At 43.8% G+C, this 23341-nt stretch overlaps 1 protein-coding gene across 16 annotated transcripts in view; it reads left to right on the forward strand.

Moving 5' to 3' along the window:
- Nucleotides 1–23341, forward strand: part of COBL (cordon-bleu WH2 repeat protein) — a 281679-nt gene that overhangs the window by 152531 nt on the left and 105807 nt on the right. For all 16 annotated transcript variants that reach the window (XM_070496988.1, XM_070497264.1, XM_070497441.1 and 13 more), the window contains one exon: nucleotides 9851–10033. In XM_070496988.1, the coding sequence (XP_070353089.1) occupies nucleotides 9851–10033 (183 nt within the window). The remainder of the gene's footprint in view (nucleotides 1–9850; nucleotides 10034–23341) is intronic.

Below are 23341 nucleotides of genomic sequence, written 5' to 3' on the forward strand. Positions count from 1 at the left end.
ACTTTCTGCTGTGTTTTTCCAAGGGGAAGTTGAAGGGCAGCTGCAGCTCCTCTGCAGATGCTGCTCGTGCAGGTTCATCCGTGCATGTGAACACCAGCCACCATGGGGTTGGAGCTGGAAAAAATGTTGGTGGCTGATGCTCTAAGGTTTTTTTTTTTCAAGAGAGAAGAAAATGTGAGCCACCTCTCACCTGGGCAATGTGTGTGATGGCAGGGGAAAACCTGGAGCAGTCGTTCTTAACCATGACTTTCAAAAGCAGACGGCTAGTGGCCAAGGAGCCCCTGAAAGGATGCCCACTATCATGATTAGGGAAATGCAAACCCACACCACATGAGATACCACTTCACACCCACTAAGATGTCTATAATTTTTTTTTAAAAAGGAAAATAAGTATTGGCAAGAATGTGGAGAAATTGGACTCTTCATTCATTGCTAGTGGAAAATTAAAATGGTGCAGCTGCTGTGAAAAACAGTTTGGCGGTTTCTCAGTAAGTTAAATATAGAAAATTACCATATGACCCAACAATTCTACTCTGAGATACCCACAAGAATTGAAAACAGGTTTTCAAGCAAAAGCTTGTACACAGATGTTCATAGCAGCTTTATGCACAGTAGCCACAGGGTGGAAACAACCCAAATGTCCATTGACAGATGACTGGATACTCAAAATGTGGAATATCGACATAAAGGAATATTATTCAGCCATAACAAGAAATGAAGTTCTGACACATGCTACAACATGGATGAACCTTGAAATCATTAAGCTCAGTGAAAGAGGCCAGACACAAAACCACATACTGTTTGATTCTTTTTATGTGAAATATCCAGGATAGGTGAATTCTGAGTCAGAAAGCAAATTGGTGGTTGCTTTGGAGCTGGGGAGAGAATGGAATAGGAAGTGGCCACCTAATGGGTACAGTGTTTCCTTTTAGAGTGATGAAAAGTTCTGGAAGTAGATGGTAGTGATAGCTGGACAACATTGTGAATGTGTGTATGTCACTGAATTGTACACTTTAGAATGGTTAAAATGGTGAGTTTTATGTTCCGTGTATTTTGCCAATATAATTTTTGGCAAAAAAATATAACTTTTGTTGGCAAAAAAACAACAGATGCCTGGTTCCATCCTAGAGTTTCTGCTTAAGTTGGTCTCAGATGTGGCTTGGCCTTTCCCATCTTCAGAAGCTCCCGGGGCTGGCTCTGGTATGAAGCCAAGTTTGAGAACCTCTGCTCAAGTGCCAGCCTGGCTTTCCCACTTACTGATGTGTGACCTTGGGCAAGCCACTCTCTCTGTGCCTCAGTTTCTCTTACCTGTGAAATGGGAATCATGTTATTACCTACCTCAGAGAGTTGTTAGAAGGATCAAATGGGTGAATATGTGGAAGATAAATGCCTCCACACATAGTTAAGTTTGTTGCCTAAGCCTGGAGTTTAGGTTTCCTCCTTCAGGGGGCAGTCTCTCTGCCCTCAGCAGGTGTCAGCTCAGGTTCCCTTCTAGGTAGGGAGACCACGCTTCTCTGTGTGTCCAGGACACTCCTCAAAATGCTGTTGTCCCGTGTTCTTTCCAATATGGCACTTTTCCTAGACTACTTGGATATTATTCCCAGTTTGGATAATGAATTTTGTGGCCACTCTCTCTACAACATGTTACATGTAGCTAGCAATGGAGGATAAATGTCTTTGCAGATAAGAGAGAGGAACGCTTTGAACAATGCTGTGAAGAGTTAATCTACTCAACCATGAGAGAGAGATGATTGAACCACAGCTACGCTTCCTGCTTCTTAAAAAAAATTGTCCTACTTTCCTTGAAGATGAATTTGCTGGAAGACGAGTCTAATCAGCTTAATTTCCTCCAACTGATGACTCAGGTACCTGGAGTTACAGAGAAGCCTTCGTGATTTGATACAAGTACTAGAAACAATCAGAGTTCTTGCAAAGAGACTTGTTCTCATTTTAGTTTTGTTTCTATGTTGCGCAGGGATGTCTTCTCAGCAGCTCTCAGACGTGCCCAGTACAAATTGACAGCCAGAGTTCTCATTTCCTTTCCTCGTCTAGCTCATAATGTTAATAAAATGCTCATAAGCCACTTAATCTGAGAGGCCTAATTTAGTTTGAAGGAATCCGTTTGTCTTAAGTGTGGCCACATGTGAACCCTTACCCCTGATGAGTTGTAGTAAACTAACTTACAAATCAGTATTCAAAGCTTCCTACCTTGTGAATTATAGGAAAATCTGCATGCACATTTGAAGGGAACGCCTTTGCTTTCTTTGTTCTTAGGGTTTGATTGTTTATATGAATTAGAACACTTTTTCCCAAAAATTGTACTTGCGAGTTTGCCTCCATTGAAATCTCACATCAAACCACAGCAAGCCATTGCACACACACGCACATATACGTGCACATACGCACATACACCAGTGCACACAATACACATATGTGTACACACACCCCACATGTATGCACACAAGCACGTGCATATACACACACATACATGCACATACGCACATACACCAGCACACACAATACACATATGTGTACACACATCCCCACATGTATGCACACAAGCACGTGCATATGCATCCACACATACATGCACATACGCACATACACCAGCACACACAATACACATATGTGTACACACATCCCCACATGTATGCACACAAGCACGTGCATACACACACACACATACATGCACATACGCACATACACCAGTACACACAATACACATATGTGTACACACATCCCCACATGTATGCACACAAGCACGTGCATATACACACACACATACATGCACATACACACATACACCAGTACACACAATACACATATGTGTACACACATCCCCACATGTATGCGCACAAGCACGTGCATACACACACATACATGCACATACACACATACACCAGTACACACAATACACATATGTGTACACACATCCCCACATGTATGCACACAAGCACGTGCATATACACACACACATACATGCACATACACACATACACCAGTACACACAATACACATATGTGTACACACATCCCCACATGTATGCACACAAGCACGTGCATATACACACACACACATGCACATACACACATACACCAGCACACACAATATACATATGTGTACACACATCCCCACATGTATGCACACAAGCACATGCATATGCATCCACACGTATACGCACGTATACATACACACGCATTGTGAGGGATTAGGGATTTTCCTCACGATTCTTCTCTGCCTGACTCCTCCCCATGAGCCTCACGTGCAGCCAGTGCTCTAGGCCCCTCTCCCCTAGGCCCTGTGCCGTAACTCCACTGTACAGCATGGCGTACCTTCTGTAACTTACCCTTACCCTACTTCTGTTAAAAATTTGTCCTCTCCTCTTTCCTCTTCTACATCCCGTCAAGCTTTGTACCTGGATTGTATCTGCTGTCTCACAGAGGGTCCCCTGGGTTTGTAGCTCCTCTGACCCTATGGGCTGGGGCCTGCTCTTAGTGATTTGTGGCACACTCCTCATGGACAGTGGCCCGCTCTTCAGCAGGCTCATGGCCTTCCTGAGGATAGGTGTCAATATTATACATCTTTGAATTACACAGGGGCCCATTTCCCTTTAATTCACAAGCTTTTCAGAAATTTCTTGCTCTCTAAAATTGTCATTATTAAAGTTGCCAATTAGAATAATCAGCATATTCCAAACATTCAGATGCCTGCTAATAGGTCTTTGCCTTTAAGATGGTCCCACAGCAAAAGCCTTAGAGTATTACAGCTCACCTTCAATGTCTTTATTGAGTTTCATTAAGAGAAAATCAAATACTACCAGTTGGATGCTCTTTGCTCATTTTAAGAAAAGATCCTGGGCCGGCCCCAGGGCCAAGTGGTTAAGTTCGTGCATTCCACTTTGGCGGCCCAGGGTTTCACTGGTTCGGATCCTGGGCGTGGACATGGCATCGCTCATCAAGCCATGCTGAGGCGGTGCCCCACATGCCACAACTAGAAGGGCCCACAACTAAAATATACAGCTATGTGCCGGGGGGATTTGGGGAGAAAAAGCAGGAAAAAAATAAAAAAAATTCATAATAGTTGTTAGCTCAGCTGCCAATCTTTAGGAAAAAAAAAGATCCTGCCAGTAGAGAAAAGGTCCAGAATTGTTCTGCTGCTTTTAACCATCAGAGAGCTTAGCCTATTTTATTGGCTGAAATATCTATCCAGATCAAATAGCTTCTGCAACTTTTCTTTTAAAGTAATGCTTGTCCCTTGGAGGAACTGGGCCGAGACAATGGTCGTTTCCCACTCGTCTCACATAATGGAAACTAGAGTCATAAGTTCCCCTTCCCTGCCCATCGTGGGATAGTTCACACGAAGCTGGCATGCTTCGTGCCTCTTGGTTTGCTGTTAACTCTGAATTGACACAAGATTTCCAGGGTGCCAGAAGACAGTGCACCCCTTGAGGGATTCAGCTAAGAGCATGTCTGTCAGAAAGGCTGTGCTGTGAGGAGAAGAGAAAGTGGACAGAGGAGACCCTCTGGGGAAGGGAACTTTTCCTGACCCCTTGCCCAGGGCTGTGCTGGCAACTGCAGAATGGGAAGCAATATTCTCTCCTTTCTCACCAGAAAATGTCAGGGGCATTGATAGATCCAGGCTGCTCTGCCCAGCAGATCCCCGTTAGTGTGGGAAGGACAGTGGTGTCTGTCTGCCCCACCTGGTTTATGTCATGTGATCCTGCCTTGGATCCCTGCTAAAACCTGTATCAGAAGAAAAGGGGATGTGGATAACAGGTCTGACTGCATCTTCTCTTCCACTTGATTCTTTGACAAAGCGTTAAAAGAAGAAAAGTATTAAATCCTTTCAAAAGGGGGCAGCATGGTGTAAGGAGAGAAGGGATGCAGACAGGTTCCCAAACCAACTTTAGCTTAATTCCGTCACCAGGCAGCTGAGCCATCCTCAGGAGCTCAGCTCATCTCCTTGAGCCTAGTTTTGCTCACCATTAGACTAAAATCATGGCTTCCTAAAGGGATCTGAGCTAGTTTAGCAGAGTCTGATGCTGATGGGATTGTGGACAGCTATTTTAGACTAGACTTACTGTAACCAAAATATTTTCCTTAATTTTTAAACAAAAGTCTATGTCTGAATTCCTGAACAACCTTGTCAAAAGATCTACTCAAGCTTTGGTAGATCTGATTACGTGATTGGTTCTCACAAGATCTGGTTTTATTTACCAGCATGGACAGGTTTGAGAAATGGGAACAAAACGACTATTCATCCTTACTTTTTTCCCATCAATTTACCTTAAACAGAAAGGTTTCAAGTACAGCATCTACCCATTTGTCTCTAGAAGCACATTCTCATCAGAGTTCACCTCATCCCTTCCCATTTATATGGACAGATAGTTCCCTCCTTAGGCTGTGTGATGTGGTGTGCTGGTAAAGCTGCTTTGTGCAGATGCACATGAAGAACTTAATTGAAGGTAAACAAAACATGGCAGTTTAGGCTCACTTGAAAGAGTAATGCTTACCTGGGCCAGACTCAGTTTCTTTCTTGGTACTGATCTCTGATTACCATGAGATAAGGGAGAAATGGGTAAATGAGTAAGAGAGAAAACCTGCTCTCTGCAGTGCCTGTGAAGTCCAGAGCTATTCCAGGGAACCCCAGCCCTCCCAGGGCCTTCATCGGGGTTTTATGGAGCCCTGGAGCGGTCACAGCAATGCCCCCTGCCTGAGAGGGCTGCCCCTGCAGAGAACCCTGTGCCTGCATTAATGCTCCTGATGGGTCAGGGGCAGAGCTAATCCCAGAGGCCACGCCAAAAGTCATTCCCCGTTGCATGGGAGCCCAGGGCCTCTCTGGAGCCAGAGTTCCTTGGTAAGCCCATGGTGGGGGGGGGGGGGGGGGGGCGGGGCAGGGTGTCCATGCATCTCCCCCCAGAGACACTCAGTTGTTGGTTGGAGTGTGTGCAGACACTCTTGTCCTGACCAGCAGTACAGCATTCCAGGTTACAACCACAATCAAATACAAAAAGAATAGGACTTGCTACATTTCAGAAAGAAACAATTTTATATTTTTTAATTTAAAAGTAGAGATCTATGTCAAAATCAACTGTCACAAGTGATCTTGGCCTCATTTTGAGCAGATCCTGAAATGGTGTTTCCTCTTCTTCCTATTCCTGCACTCCCAGATATGTGTGTGTGAGACAGGGTCAAATTACCACTTTATACTGAATGTAGGAAGACAGGCATTGTGGATCCACAGAGCCAGTGTTGTCTCCCACCTGACTTTCCCTCTAACTGACAGTGGCCTGTCTGTTGGAGGTTCACACCCCACAGTCTGAAATCCCATAATGTCTGGGACGTAAAGGTTGTGTTTGCTTTTTTTCCTTTTTCTCTTCATTATTCATTGCTTTTTCTTAATCATTTATCAGGCTGCACTCACAGGAGAAAAACTCCTGACAAAATCTGATATGATTGTGAGAGCCAAAATCTGTAGATTTTGGTGCCAACCTTTAGAGAAAGGCATGACTCACTCCCCTATAAGAAAAGGACTCGACATTAAAAAAAAAAAAAAAATGTTATTGACCAGTCTGGACAAGAACAGGAAACCAGATGCCCCTTGCAGACAAGATGTAGTCTGTCCCCATGGAACTTTGCCACTTGGTAACAGGAGAAAACCCCGGAAACTGGAATGGTAGGGCATGGCCAGGCGATCTTGACTCCAGGCTGTATGGTTGGAACTCGTAGTTTTCCATTTTATTTAATTGTGATATGAGTCAGCATTTGAAAGGACAGCCGATAGTTAATGGTATTTTCTACCCAAATTATTCTACGTATTGTTTTCTACATTCTATGCACAAATTCCAGAAGTAGAGAAAGAAAGAAAATAGAAATTAAACCACAAGTATTCTCTGAGTTGAAGGTTGAGAAACACTATTGCTTGGCAGAATGCTGGAGGGTCTGATGGACTGAGGTTTGGTGGACGCCGAAGTCAGTCTGCCTGTGAGTGTAGCTGGTGGGGAAAGATGTTTGTGGGCTGTAGAGAGCAGATTTGGGCTAAAAAATCCTGCTGTGTCAAAATTCAGTTATGTTCCAGAGACACAGACAATGGAGAGTGAGAAGCCCATTGTCTTGGATAATAACTTTCAGAGGGAGTGAGGTAGGCTATGCTCTGGGCTTCTGGCTTTCTGCTGTCTAAGGCCATTTCACTGTGGCCATCATGAGGTCACTCTTACAAAAATACTTACAGAGAAGGAAGAAACCACATATATTGGACAGTTCTCATGCGACAGAAATATGCTAGGTGCAGACAACAACTTTGAAGTAAGTGGAACGTCTCCCGTTTTAAAGATGAGGCTGTTCCTGCTGTAAGATCCCTGCCTGTGTGTATGTGCTGGGCACTGGGTCAGGGTCAGTTCCTCACCTCGAGGAGATGACAATCCAAGATGTTAGAATGCTATAAGGGCATTAGGATTACAGAACTAAAACCTGAAATCAATATAAAATGGATGACCTGCAAAGAACTTTTAAGCGGGTATTCTGCACAGAGCTTCAAAAAATGCTCAGGGCATTTAAAGGACAGAGGTAAATTCTTAGCCATGTTGAGTGATCATTCAGGCACATAGTTGTGGTGAGGACTGAGGACAAGAGGCATTGGAAGTTCCGAGTCTAGACAGGGTGGAGTGAAGAAAAGCAATTAGTATCAGGGTTGTGAAATGCATTGTCATGAACATGGTGTTTACGGGATGCCACATGGGGCCATGCATGCTTGAGAGCTAACGATGCCAGCATGGGTGCACTTGTATTCTTCTCTGTTGTATTTCACAAGCTTGAACAAACCTCCATAACACATGTTTGCACCCCCTTGAATTTGGGGGTTTTTTAGCAAGCCAGCCAACCAGTGAGACACCTCGACAGCTCCTGAGTTGGATCAACAAAGCCCCTTCTCTGGTTTGCTTCATTTATTTTATCCTCTGGACCCTGCATGGTGTAGTAAATCTAAGTTCTGTTTCCTTGGGTACTCACAGTTGCTATGGAGGTAGATGTAAGGCTTACGGAAATGTTTAACAGAGTTCATTTTGCATTCGCTTATTTGCTTAGTAACAAGTCTGATGTCTGCAGAACACAAGTATTGGGAGAAATGCTGTACATTTTTCCATGGGAGCCTAAATAGGCAACAGTGAGTTTTCTGGGTCGGGGCTATTTCCTGTACATCCCCCACCTGTTTCCTATGGGAACTCGTATTTCAGGAAAAAGGCATTGGATATCTTTGACACTCAGTGTCTCACAAGGAAGCATGAACTGGCATAAAAAGCAACCTTCAGGAGTTGGTTTTCCCTTTGACTTTAATATTTAAGTACAAGAAAATCTAAGTCTCAAAAATCTCAGGGGCCTGGATGATAGTATAATTGGCAGAAAGAACAGAGTTTGAGTCTGAGCGCAGGTGATAGTGGGCTGTTGCTGAATATGATGGGTTTCCTTTATATGCTTATTTAAATATGGTGAACCAATTGTTAAATGAAAGCTTACCCACAGTTTATTGTGCGAAACATAAGAGCAGAGTTGCCCAGAAGTGCACTCATCCATCCATTCATTCCTACACATGTTGACTCAAGGGCTCTCCACACACGAAGAGCAGTTCAGAGCTGGGACACAGGAGTGGGTGAAAATGGGAAATAATCACTGTCCTTACGGGGCTCACATTTTAATGGGGGTGAAAAACATAAATATATAAGAACCATAACAGTTAACACATGCTGGCTGCTTACTTTGTGCCTAGAATTCTCTGGAGCTCTTTCGCATGTGGTAACCCAGTTAGTTCACATAAAAACTTTGTGATGTGAGTACTACTATTTATCCCAGTTTTACAGGAGATAAAGTGAGGCGGGAGAGAAATTAAGAAACTTGCCCAAGGTCATGCAGCTTATCAGTGGCAAAGCCAGGAGTCAAATCCAGGTGTCCCCATTGTCTGTGGGCTAACCTCTCCACTGCACTGGTGACCCCAGGAGTGGAATATCCTGGGGGCACCTGTGCTGGGGAGGGAAATCAGGCAGGGCAGGGAGGAGCCATGCCAGGCAGTGTGTGCTCCATGTTGTTTTTCATTTGAAATCAGAGCTCTCATTCTCTAAATGCTCCTTCTGCACTAACACTCATATGATTCTATTAAGCAGATCCTGGGGGAAAAAGTTGGAAAAAGTTTGTGTGCTCTTTAGTCTGCTCCCTTAGTATGGAAATCCCTCCATGAGAGCAATTAATTAGTGTGTTAGGTGGAATTTATTTTCAGTTTATTAGGTATCTATCACAAAGTACTTCATCCAGTGGTCACATAAAGTCCTCACAGCATATCATTTATATGACACAGTCAATTCTTTGTAACTTTTGAAAGTTGGAAGAAAGCTAAACCCCTTCCTGGCAGCAGGTGAAATACTTCTCAAGATGGCAGAGACGGTCTGCTTCTCCGTGAGAAGTGTACCTTGATCTATCCCTTCTTCTTCTCAGCATCTAGGAGCTCAGTCTGATGACAGGTTAAAGATTTAAGGAGGCTAATTCATACCTGCAGATTGGTCAAGAATATTAAATGGTTTTAGCTGGAAGATGTTCCTCTTAGACAAAGGTTTAAAACATCTGCCATTTCCTTCATGATTAAGAAAATAAACCTTACAGCAGGAATCTGTCATGTAATGTCTTCTACTGCAATTTCCCCAGGAGAGTGAAAATATGGGTTTTGCTCAGGCCATTTAAGGCTGTTGATAGAAATGGTAATTGAGAAGCTTGGATGGATGGGTGGGCAGTGTTTCCACGTGGGAGCATTCATACACAGAGAAGTCAGCTCATGCTGATGAGATTTTGTTTGTCTCTTCCCCCAACAGGGCTGTCTAACTACCCCCAACTCCCCCTCCGTGAATTCCCGTTCCATGACGTTGGGTCCATCCTTCTCACTCAGCAACATCTCAGGAGTGTCTGTGAAGTCGGACATGAAGAAGCGCCGGGCCCCTCCACCTCCTTCCCTGCCTGGTGCGGGGCCACCTGCTCGAGACAAGGCATCAGAGAAGGTAGGGAGAGAGCAGCCCTGAGGAGCAGTGCATCTGTTAACGGGACCAGTGAACTCTGGAAGTTCCCTGTGTACACTACAGTCATTCATGTTTGTGGCTTAAGCAACAGGAGTGTTTAGGGTGAATATTTAAGCTTCCTTTAGAAGTAAAGGTGAGATGCCACACTGCTTCAGTTATGGAAGGTAGGAAACTATTTTTTGTCTTTAGTCCTTAAAGGACTATGCTTGTTGATTAATATTAATTTTATTTTTAGCATTGAAATTTTGGGCATCATCGTGATTGCTTAATGAGAAAATTGCATGGTTACAGGGACTGTAAGAAATTTGGAGTGTATAGGATAAGGATGATACACAATCTGATAGAGGTGCCCCACATAATGCAGATGTACAAGAAAGCAGAGAGTATTTTTGCATAGGAAGTTGCTTTCTGTATGGTGTAACGTTTATGTGGGGGGCCTTGTGTTTTCGAGCCTCCTGTTTTATCTTTATTTTCAAAGCAACCTAATGCCTTTGTGAAATGACTGAGTCACTATGTATTCCCCCGGGAGAAGCTGTGTCCTCAGCACCTGGGGTCTCCATCTGGGCTTCTTTCATCTGCCTGCTGACCCCTTAAAACCTCATTTGAATTACCAGACCCTCACTTTCCAGGAAGTAGGACACTCTTTGACAGGCACTCTTTCATGGCTTGGAATGTGACACTGTGAAAATGTGAAGTAAAGTTTTTATTTTCTAAACCCATCCTTATTGGGGTGGAGTGTGGCAGGGACAATGAGGGTGGCCAGCATGGGACTCTGCTTTGTGCTCTTTTAGAAGCTGAGTCCTCCAGGGTTCCAAGGCAGACCAGGCTGTGTCCAGCAGCAGGGCCTGCTCCATATGTGCTGTAAGACGTTGGGTCCACCTGCAGGGTATAGATAAGGATGCATTATTCTTCATTAAGCTGAATGTTTCCTGCGGACTTGCATCCCAGCTTCCTGGGGAGGTACCGCACTGCAAACAGGAATATTTACGTAAAGTACATTTAAAACTCATTTATTCTCTCAGAGGAGCTTAATTTCCTGGCTCTTTCCTTCTGTTTTGGTGTCACTTGACCTGTCCCTGCTTCATAATGGTCAGTAGCATCACACTCCTGCTAGTCTTGATTTTCAAACCCTTTTTTCTTATTCACAAAATGGATTTTCCTTAAAATAAACTAGAAACTAAGTCTGTACCTCCCGAAGGAGAGACATGGTCCCTGGATCATGGTTAGAAGTTACGTAGTGGCTCTCTGTGCCATCCTTGTGACATCTCACTTAATTTCCTTTTCATCATGGTTGTCTGTCCATGTATCAGTCCGTCTGTCCAGCAGTCTGGATTAATCACTCGTCTTCCTCGATCCCTCCAGGGGTATTTTTTATCCCACGTCTCAGAAACCACCCTGTTCCTGTCTTCAGACTGCCATTCGTGGCCCTAGAAATGTGTCTGAGAGGCCTATAATGCAACACAATTTAGAAGAAAATAGTTTGATTTTGTACTTCCTAAACATTTTGTAATGCTACTAATTTATTTTGAGTTTTGCATAATATTTTAGCTGTCTTTTGATAAAAAGAAATTTGGGTACAAATGGTACATCATTTTGTTGTATGCTTGCGTGATTATGTCAAAGTGAACATGAGGCTACTTCCTCTGATGGTCCACAGTGTACCTCTTGATTTTGCTTGGGTTTAGATTCTGAACCTTTTCATAACACACAAAGTATATTTATACCATTTAGCACTTTTCAACCACCTACCTCTGGGGATGTCTTTTGCTTTTGATTGGGAGGAGTATTTCTTTAGTGGAGAAGATTATGAATTCCAGTATCATCACTATTTAAGCTTTTTTTTTCCAACGAGAATTACATTTTCCTAATGTTATAGGATGTAGATGCTAAACCTCATCAGCGTTTTAAAAATTCTTCCATCCAGAGAAGATGTTTTTTTTTTCAGATTTTAATTTGCTTATCCAGAATGGATAAAGTCGGCTTGAGTGGGAAAATGTATAGTAAGTAGAGAATCAGGAATTTTGAATGAAAAATAAATAGTACTCTATACCCTGCAGAATGAACAGAGTTCCCTCTGAGGCAGTAAGAGACTTTTACTGAAATCTGTTTTATTTGGCAGAGAATAAGTGGAGAAATTGGCTCACAGAAACCATCTCCTTTTTTAAGCATACGAGCGGCATATGGATTAGATTTAAGCATTTGCTATGAACATGCTTTTTTTTTTCTTTTTAAATGAAAAGTATTTTGTTATTTACTAATTTCTGGGAAAGGAACCCAAAAATGTATTGTCATCGCTGTTGGGGAAGAACGTCAATTCCTTCTCATGAACTTCCTTCCATATAAAGATAAGATGTTTGTTTGGAAAGCCTTAGTTATATGCAACTGTTAGTGACACCAGTATCCTGAATGAGAAGGAAAGTCATTTTCAAGGACATGACTGGTTTATAAGAAAATTAGAATACTTAAGTTTTTATATTTAAAACACTTTTTTCTTATCAATTAGTATTAAAACTTCAGTATTTACTTATTCAGGTCTTAGAGGTGGAATAATTTCAGCCAATCTGAAACTTTTAAAAAAATGTAATCTTTGTATCAGTATTTGTTGTCTCATTATATACTCATAACTTGATCATTAGTATTTGTTATTTCTAAAAGTACTTTTCAAAGAGATTATCTCGAGAGGTGTTAGAGCCAATGAAAGAAATGGATGGCGTCCTTGTGAAGCCTGTTAGCCAATGGGTAAAGCAGCACATTGTCTTTCAGGAGGAGGTAGAACCACTCTCTCCTGTCAGGCCTTCATCTCTCTCTTCCCAGAACCGTGAATGTAGTTTTAATTATGTGGAAACATTCAGACAGGAGTGATATATTATATATGTTAGGGCACCATATGCTAAGTCAGTATTTTTCAAATGTAAGTGAACATCAGAATCACCCCAAAGGGCTTGTTAAAACATATTTGACTTGGCTCCACCCGAGAGTTTCTGGTTCAGTGCGTCCCGGGCAGGGCCTGAGAATGTATGTTTCAGCAAGTTCCCAGGCGAACCCCAATTTGAGAACCACTACTCCACAGAATGCTGCTGCCCTGATGTGCCCACTTAGAATTTGGGCTAATCAAGTGTGAGGGAGGGTCCACTCAGCGTAAATATTTTTAATGGATCTGGATAAATTCATCAGCAGAAAAGTTATCTGAAGATGAGTGAATCTATGCTCTGCTGTGATAATTAAGAACAGTTTACCATATAGTTAGGTGAGGCCTCAAGTTAGATGTTAAGAAAAATAAACAGCTCTCGCTTCTTGCTGGAACCCAGGGAATGCTCTTGTGAGGGGACAGAGGAAGTGCCTGTTCCGGACGGGATCTTTCTTCCTCTTTTATCTTCAAGGTTCTACATTGTCCTCTCCCCATCTTGCTCCGTGCTGAGATGACTTCACGTCCTGCCCTTGGCCCTGATCAAGGGCTAGAATTCTCTCTTGCGGCACCTGTGTTTGGGTCAGAACCCCTGTTGTATACTATGTCTCAGCAACTCATCCCCAAGGAGATTTGTCTTCCTGCCATTTGTGGTCATTTCTCCCTCTTGGGCTGCTCTTAGAACAGCGTGGCTCAGTATTCAGATTATGAGGAGGGGCTATGGACACAGATGCCTGGGTAGGCATCCCTCCACTCACTCTCTGTTCCTCAGTTTCTCCTCCGCAAAACAAACAATAAAAGCAACATTCCCAGGTGCCTGGTGTAGAGGTCAGAGCATGGACCTGGGAGCTGCTTCCTGGGTGCGGATCCCAGCTCTGTCATTCCTGTTAACGTCACCTTGGCAAGTTATTCACCTTCTGTGCCTCATTTCCTTAGGTGTGCAGACTGCATGGTGATGGAGTGGAGGTGAGAGCCAGCCAGTGGGGGATGGAGAACCAGCGCGCCTAAGGCAGGGAGGGCTGAGCAGTAGGGGAGAAGGCTCTGTGTTAGCCAAGGTCCTGCATTAACTGAAGGGTAGATTATATTTAAAAAGGGAACTTTCTATTGCTACCAGCACCAAACGTATAATTAAAAAACCACCAAGCCCCTGGAACAGGCTTATTTTGTTCAGTAATGCCAGCACCCTCTCTCCTCTCTAGGTGGCACTTTCCCCTTTTGGCCATGAATGTGAACACCGACTTGCTAGGCCACACCTTCAGAGAACTGTGGGGGACGAGACAGTTACTCAGCCCTTTAAGCACTGAGAGCCTCTGTTTGAGAAGAACAAGAATAGAATGCTGGCAAGTCATCCTTACTTAGATGACTCAGTTTACCTGTTCAAGATGGAAACAATCCCATAGATCACACTAGCTGACATCTTCATCTGTAGAATACTTTGCTGGTTACAGATCAGCTTATTTCAGTTTTTGTCTCCATCAGTTGATTTAAAATAAGTAACTTGTGGAAGTCTATTAGACAATGCTGTGTTGTCCACTTTTAGTTATTATCCACAAATATAGAATAAGCAACTAGTCATTAATTTATTCAGTCAATATACGGTTCTTATACACTTGCTTTTGTGCCGATAATAGCTATAAATCCTTTTTTATTCTAAGTAAAAGTCATTCAAAAAATATTTTAGTTATTCTGGCTTTCTTTTGTCCTATATTATTTGAATTATTGCGTTCATTATGTTCAACACCATAAAACTCCAACATGGCAAGTATATTTCTTCATTACCTCAAGTTTATTGCATTGGGACTAAAATAACTAGTGATGCTGGCTATTAAAATGAGAGATGATGGAGGCGTGTGTTATGATCAGTTACTCGTATAACCCAAAACGGACTTTTCTAATAAAAATTTGCTCATATATTCAATAAATATTGTTAACAGCTGCTATACGCAAGGCCCTGCACTTGAAAACATGAATTGATAATCGTTACTGTAATATCTCAGTGCAGTGTACACATAAGAACACAGTATTTCGTACTGTGTAAATATGTAGGATGATCTGCACATGTTAGAAATTTAGCAGAAGGCATTACTACTTGCAGTTCCATTTCCTGGATCATCATGAGAGTAGGGCATTTTAGAATATTACAGGAAATCATAAAACTGCTGACTGGACACCCAACAATACGTTTCATCAAGAGCTGAAGTAAGCTTTTGACCATCATTGAACTCAAAGTTCACTTCTGTGGCCATGTGTTTGGTCATTCTGGTGTGTTCCTGACTCACTCTGCTTCCCAGTCTGTAGCAGAGAGAAGGCCTTGTTCGAGGGAATCCCCAGTGAGCAGAACCACAGACTGGAGTGGTCAGGCCGTGTGGCCAGCGGGACTCCTGGTCCAGTCTCCTCTCTCCTTTTAGGACTGATATTTTTTGCTTCCTAAAATGTGCATCCACAAGGATGTTGAGGCAAATGCGATCCTTACCCTTGCAGAGTCGTTCCTACTGTCCTCCCAGAGTAAAGTCTACTTTGTTTCCTATCATGTGCCTCCTAGTTGGTAGTTTGTTTCTAGTAAAGTGGATGATGCTTGGACACTTTTTAAAAATTATTTTTCATAATAATCTGGCATGTGGGAGGTATCTCACATCAGCAAGGCTTGGCCAGTTGGCCTCCTGGAGTGCTGTGCAGAGGAGGGCACGTTCGGAGGTGGACAGGGCTTCAGCAGAGAAGGGTGACCCTTTCAATTCCCTGTGTGTACCAGGGGCTCAGCAGTGGAAGAGCCCCACCTGGCCCCACCCGATGTATGAGATAAAGAAGACAAAGTCTGCAGGCTCGCCTCTCTCTCATGCACGCCACGTTCCAGCTGTCAGTGAATCCTGACCTGAATCCAGCCACCTCCCACCACCCCTGCCCAAGCACAGTGGTCCAGGTTCTCCTGCGTCCCACTGGGTCAACTCCCATTGCAGTGACCTGCTCATTGGTCCCTGCTTCCACTTCTGCCCCTCTGCCTGCAGATTCTTCTCCATACCATTGCTAGAACGACACTTGTCAAAACAGAAGTGACGTCATGTCTTCCCTTAAAGCCTCCAATGGCTTCACATCACACTGGGATATAACCCAAGTTCTCACCTCAGCCTGCAGGCCTCTGTGCTCTGGGCCCACCGCCTCTCCAACCTATGTTCTCAGTCCTCTTCCTCTCCCAGTGCCCTTGCTGCCTGGCTCAAAGGAGCCTGTCCCTGGTCCTCTCCACATGACCCTGGTCACATTCTTCTCACATCCAGACCCTGCTCAGATGTCACTTCACCAGTAAGGTCTCCTCAACCCCTCCACCCTCTGGTCACTCTCTCTGTACTTCCCTGCTTCCATTCTTCCTCTGGCCTCTAACATGTAAGCCAAGCAGGCAGGAAATTTTGTCTCTTCGTTCACTGACGTACCTCCAGTGTCTAACACCATTCTGTCACATCAGTACACATCTGTATTAATTTACTTCATATATACATGGTTCATTTATCAAGCACCTATGGATGGATCCTCTCTAAGTGGAAAACACTGAGTTCTGAATTTATATGTGAATAGGTAATGAATTGTTTTGCTCATGAAGCCGACGTGGAAATGGCAACAGCTCTGACCAATGCCTGCAGTATTTGCTCTAAGAGGAAAGAGCTATAAATGAGCCCCAGGAAAGGCAGGCTTCTGCCAACTGCCACAGCTAGAAATGACCATATTGGTGCAGACTTGAGGAGGGGTAGGAACTGTCCATGTGGAGACAGGTGGGGTGGAGAAGCCTCTACATGCCGAGAAGACTGAGCTGCTGCTGCAGGACAGGAGCCCCTGGGGAGCAGCGAGGCCTCTGAAGGTGGGAATGCACGTCACTGCTCCACCTGTCCTTAGGAAGAAGAGAAGAATGGGACACATGGCATGACCATGCTGTCTTGTGGAGCCTCCATGGCCAGGCATAGGGGTCCTATAGCCGAGAGGAGGGGAAGCGGCAGGGGATGTAGGCCAGAGGCTGGACCCTGCCACTTCATACACAGTGAGCAGCCAAGCTTCACTTTCTCATCTGTTAAATGGGTGCAGTGGCTCACACAATTTGGAGATAAAATGGGAGAATATTTATGGAAGTGCTAGCAAAGTGTCAAGTTCTTTATCTCTTCTCTCCCTATCACCACCCTCCTCTCTCTCCTGTCTTTGTTTTTAGCATTTTTCTGCAACCCAGGTTTTTCTCCCTTGGTCTCTGTACATCTTGTTAAATTCCCTTCATTTGGTCTTCCAATGCTTCCTAACCATGTTTCTTCAAAATAACACACATACGTGTGTGTGTGTTTCTATTGCACTTTTGTTGCCATTTCTAAAATACACTTCCACATAAATTGTTTGATTTAACCCTCACGACCATCCTGGCAAGTGTGCTAATTATGCTTTCCTCAGTCGAACTGAGGAAACTGAGTCTCAGACCAGGCTGAGCTGCACATCAGAGACCACACAGCCCAGGGCCGACTGTTGGAGCTGATTCTAATCCAGTGGTGCTTCCTCCAGACCTGCTGGGTCGCCCTCTTAACCAGAGAGCCAGGACCTGTCCCTCTGTTGCCTACAAAAGCAGAAATGATGAAATAGAGCTGGGTTTAGAGCATGGGACACACTCCTTCTGTGACTTTGTAAAAGACTAGCACAAACCTTAGAGAGGAAGAGGGTGTTGACATTAAGGTGGAGGTTACTCTGTCTCCAGAGATGTGTCCTAGTGTTTGAATAACTGTAACTTACACACCCAAACCAGCTGCCAGCACGTTCTTTCAGACATGACAGAAATCTTTCCACTCCCCACACTGTTAACTTGAACACCACACATTAATGTTCTGGAATACCAAGGGTGCCACGTTTCCTTTCCATTCTGTAGTGCCTTCCATTCTCTGAAGGTCAAGAACAGGGCACGGAATTAGCATTTTGTGTTTGGCTGGAGGTTGGCAGCTCAGCCACACACCTTCCCCCAGAGGAGCGGAGTGAATAGATCACTCTTTTCACCCTTCAGGTTACACTATAGTAAAGCCCCTCCAACCTGGCCATCCTTTCTCCTTGTGTAGACAGGAAGGGAGGCCTCTGTTTGAGGGTCTCACCCTGGCAGACCTTTCGGCTTGTGTTGTGTGTATATTTCTGGGCGTGTTTGGAAAATTCGGAGTCTTACTTGAACCAAAGGCATGCCAAGCACCCCTCCCTACACCAGCGCCCCAGCTCCACTTCCCTAGAGCGGGACTCGACAAGTGACTTCCTGTGGAAAGAAAATGCACTTTCCCAGTGGCATCTTCCTCTTAGTAGGGTGCAGAATCTCCTTGATTGGTCCCCTGTTACTTTGGCTCTTTGGTTACAAACAGCAGTCTAACTTGCTTGGAGAGTTGTGCATTGCCCTCTCTGTGGCTCCGTCCGTCTCCAATGGTGTGATGAGCTATTCCAAGACACTGTGACTTGGAATGCATTTTACATCATTTGTGATTTTCTAGGTCAGTGTCTTTGTGGCAACTACTCATGTTCAGAGGACTTCTTAGCAGAGGTCAGTAATATACCAGTATGTAAAGGGACCATCAGTGACCAAGTTCAGCGAGATCCATAGCTCCCATCTCCCACCCCCACAGCCTTGGGCACAGAATTGTAATTGCCATCCACTTGGCTGAATCCCCAACTTGGGATAGTGACTCGTTTCAGTTATGTCCTGGCCCTAAGCACATTACCTGGCTTGCAGTGAACCCTCAATGAGCATTTTAGGAACAGATGCATATGGACTCAATGATAAAACAGATAGGAGAATCGTGCAAGACTATCCTCAGTCATGAAAGATGAGTCGTGATCTATCTGGAGGGATGTTGCTGGTGACACAAACAGGGCGGCCAGGCCTTATTTTAATCAGTGACTCACATTGTGTGCTGATCCAGCTGGAGGCTTAGGTGGATGAAGGGTGAATAGACAGCGGGCCTGTCAGGATCTAGAGTGATCTAATAAGCTGGGCTGATCTTCAGTGAGATGACATTCAGTAAGGCAAGGGTGGGAGTTCAGGCTGAGTCATGGTCTCCAATGGCCCCTAGGTCAGCACTCCTGTGCTCTGCATGCTGTAGACCCTGGACAAGAGTAGCTCCATCCCCAGGTCCCTCCAGTCTTCTCCTATGCCCCAATCCAGGGCTGACCCTGGTGCCCCTGGACTTCCAGTGCAAGAATGGGGTGCCTAGCTAAATGGCTGCACCCAAGGGAAAAGCACAGGTGACTTGATGGTGCCAGCAGGCAGTCGAGGCTGTGAAAGCTTGCAGTCACCTTAGCCTGCACCAGCAGAGGCGCGATGATCAGGACGAGATGGCATTAGTCCTACTCTACTCTGTGCTGATTAAGACTGTACCCGCAGTAACTGTGGGTCTGAACCTCACATTTTAAAAGAAAAAAACTGAAAGATGCACAGAAGAGAACATTCTGGGAGTTGAGGATTCTGGAAACTACCATCCCTTTTTTAAAAGTAGCAGAAACTAGAATATTTTAGCTGAGGAAAGTAAAGCCCCAGTGGACTCGATAGCTCGGTCAGATGTTTGACTTCCTTTCCTCGGGTGGGAGCTGTGCTGCGTTGCTCCAGGATGGGATGAGAGCCAGTGTGTGGACGATCTAGGAATGTTTGTCTTAGTGAAAGCTAGGAAAGATTTTTCTGTCAGACAGGGTTGCGGTGAGGGAGAAGTGAATATGTGGGGAAAGCACCATGTGGCAGTTAGAGTTAGTGTTTGCTTATTGTCTTCTTTAATCCTCCCTGAATCCCTACAAGATGGGGACTGTTGTCTCCATTTTATAGATGATGGGACACACAAAGGGTAAGTGACTTGTTCAAGGTCACAACAGCAAGTAAAACTAAAGAGCAAGGTTAAAACACCATCTTGAGGAAAGCCTTTGTAGAATCTGCAGGAATCTGAATTTTTACCCGCATAATCACTGCCTACAGCTAAGTTAAAGGGTGACTAACTTACTAGGACCACCATAACGAAATACCATAGACTAGGGGGGCTTAAGCAACAGAATTTATTTTCTCGCAACTCTGGGGGCTGCAAGTCCTAGAGCAAGACGTCAGCAGGGTTGGTTTCTGCTGAGGCCTCTTCTCTTGGCTTGTAGACGGCCGTCTTCTTGCTGCATGCTCACATGGCCTTCCCTCCATGCATGCACATTCCTGCTGCCTCTTTCTCTTCTATTAGGATGCCAGTCATATTGGATTAGAGCCCACCCTAATGGCCTCATTTTAACTTAATTACCTCTTTAAAGACCCTGTCTCCAACTACAGTCACATTCTGAGCTACTGGGAGTTAGGACTTCAACATATACATTTTGAAGGAACAGAATTCAGTCCATAAGAAAGGAAACTGAGTTTTATGTGCAAAACAGTTTTCTTGGTCATAAGGAATTCAAGGACAAATAAGCTTCAGCCCTTTAAAAGCTCTCAATATTTAGTTGCAGCAGACAGTTTATGCCTCCAAAATACCAGAGAATGGTCCTTGTGTGGGTGGATTATGGTGTGGCAGATTAGAGTGCGTGAAGGTGTCATTTATAAACTCTTTCCCAGTGGGTGGCATACAGATCATGGATAAAGTCCTAGTGGAGACAGATCATCTATCCTTGCTAGTAGTGTCTTAACTGTTAAATCAATTGGGGGTGAAAGCCCATTGTGCCAGAACAATTACACGTAGAAGTACAATCACCAGCAGAAACACTTTCCATGGCTGCTGACCAGAGAAGGCACTTCATCCAGTCCTCAGCCAACTGGTCCTAGCATAAAAACAATGATAATGACCCACAATGGTTCAGTTTTGCCGTGTTGCAGGTGCAATGCTAAGACCTTATATACATGATCTCATTTAATTTAATCTTTATAATATCCTTATGAAGTAGGTGCTGGACTTATCTTCTTCATACCAACATGGCCACTGAGGTTTACCAAAGTGAGGTGAGGTCCCAGAGCTGTGGCAGTCAGCAGCAGAACGCAGGCCTGCTGGACATATTTTCTGCAGGGTGCTCTCCTCATGGGTGCTGATTGGGATCAGAGGAAAACATGTGACCATTAGCTGGCAGTGTGCTCGAGTGAGAGATGTGCAGGCTTGAATCTCTGCTCTGCAACCTCTGCAGGAGACAGTGGAGGTAAGGTGGCAGCATATGCTAGTGCATAATGCCACTTCCGCCACCGTGATCTTATTTGACATATAGATTCACAAATGGATAAAATGTTTGAAACAGAAGAGCTCACATATTTGCTCATCATTGACAGGGAAGTCATGTTTGCTGTTGGAGAATCAAAACTCAAAGCTTACAAACAATCCTAAAAATCTTCTTGAAAGAAGAATAGATTCATGCTCCGTCATGGGCATCACTCCCTCAGTTTTTCAGCAGAGTAGTTTCTTAGTTCATGGAGCTCTTTCTCAACAGCCCATTCTGCTTATGGAAATAATACTGCAGTTGAAACACCTGGCAGAATCAGGATAGAATCAGTTCACCTCATTTATGACCTTTGTCAAAGAAATTAAGCAAAGCGGGCAAGCTAGTGGTGAGGAATGCTAGGTGATTGTGCTGTCTAATGCTGTTCCCTAGATGGAATGACTAAATCAGTGGAATTCATTGCATCTGGCTTGCCAGTGCCAAAGATATATAAACTTGACAAGGCTGAGGCCCTTATTACACTCATATTAAAAGAAATGAAGTACTAAGCCTTATTGCAGGCATGGCCAAATGCTCTGTAGTATATCTACCAGTACAGCTCAGTGTGGATATCTGCTGATTTTTGAGATGCCTCCTGTATTTTTTGGGTCTACCCATTTCCAAAAATCTGCTCATCTGTTCATACAGTATGTTATGGGACTTCAAAAGTCTTGACAGGGGTGCTGGCCCTGTGGCTGAGTGGTTAAGTTCGCGCGCTCCGCTGCAGGCGGCCCAGTGTTTCGTTGGTTCGAATCCTGGGAGCGGACATGGCACTGCTCATCAAACCACACTGAGGCAGCGTCCCATATGCCACAACTAGAAGGACCCACAACGAAGAATATACAACTATGTACCGGGGGGCTTTGGGGAGGAAAAGGAAAAAAATAATAAAAATCTTTAAAAAAAAAAAAAAGTCTTGACAGGAATGAAGAATAAAATGAGTGGGGCTGCGTAAAGTGCTTTTGCGTCTAGCCATACTGCCTTTGAGTCTATATTTTAAAAAATAATTGTGTCATGTCATCTTAAATGTCCCAGACATAAGGTATATCTGCCTGTTTAGCAAATAAACAGAACAAGTGCAAAACTGCATAATGGATTTGCACTAATTCCTTTTATAATAAACAAGCAAGTATAGATTTTGTTTATATCCTAAAATATGGAAAAGCAAATACAAAATGCATTATGGTACAGAACAATCTTTTTAAAAATGTTGGGGGAAGTGGAAATGCTGAAGAGGTCACCTCTGGCCTTTGGGATGTTTCCTTGTACCCTGGAGATGGCGAAGAGGAGGACTGCATTGTGTTCAGAGGAAGCCACGTGCCTTCGCCAAAACAAATCTCCATGTGACCCTGCGGGGTCCACTTGCAGAGCCTGTGAAAACAGTGTGTGCTGCAAAGGAACTTCCTCGGGTGGAGATAACGGTGTCAATAATGAGAGTTTGCAGACAAAGGGAAAGGGAGCTATTTTGGTTGTTTCCCATCTACCTTTTGTTATGGATCATTTCCTCCCTGACACTTCCAGCTACAGAAGCAAGTGTTTGTTTGAAGAAGATTAGATTCTTATATATTTTTAGCTGTCTTTAGAGTGTGACATTTTATGGAAGCCTCTTTGATAAAATCAAAATGAAAATTCAACTTTCTGCTTTCCTACACATTGACATTTTAGTGACATAAAGGAAATTAAAAGCTGGGCTTAGTATTATAGGGTCACAGTGTTTAAATAGCCACTGTTTAAATATATGTTCTTATCCTCAGACTTTGTCATTTTTGTCACTTTGGTTTTGCCTATCAATCATGTCAATAGTCAATGTGTATCTCATTAGAAAGGGAAACTGGTAAAATTGTGGCTTCATTATTTTTCTTACCTTTACATTTTGCTTCTGTCCATCCAAGTATTTTCATGATTCTTTCCAATCACCTTGATAATCAAAAATCAAAAGTGGATTTTAGAATACAAATCAATATTTTAAATTTACAATGTAAAAGACCCTGATTCCTTTTTTTGAGGCATTATTCAGTCTTTGAAACCTGAAGCCGGTTTCAGGGCTCTACTCAAGGCCCATCTTGTCTTGAACTTCCACTCCCCCTGAGCCTTGTCCGATCTAGGTTCATAGATTAATTGGCCTTCATCACTAGAAGTGTTTGATTTACTCCTTAACGAAACTCACACGATTTTAGTCCCTGTGAAGCTTTTACTTC

The sequence above is a fragment of the Equus asinus genome, chromosome 1 (genome assembly GCF_041296235.1).
Source record: "Equus asinus isolate D_3611 breed Donkey chromosome 1, EquAss-T2T_v2, whole genome shotgun sequence".
In the NCBI taxonomy this organism is placed as follows: Eukaryota; Metazoa; Chordata; class Mammalia; order Perissodactyla; family Equidae; genus Equus; species Equus asinus.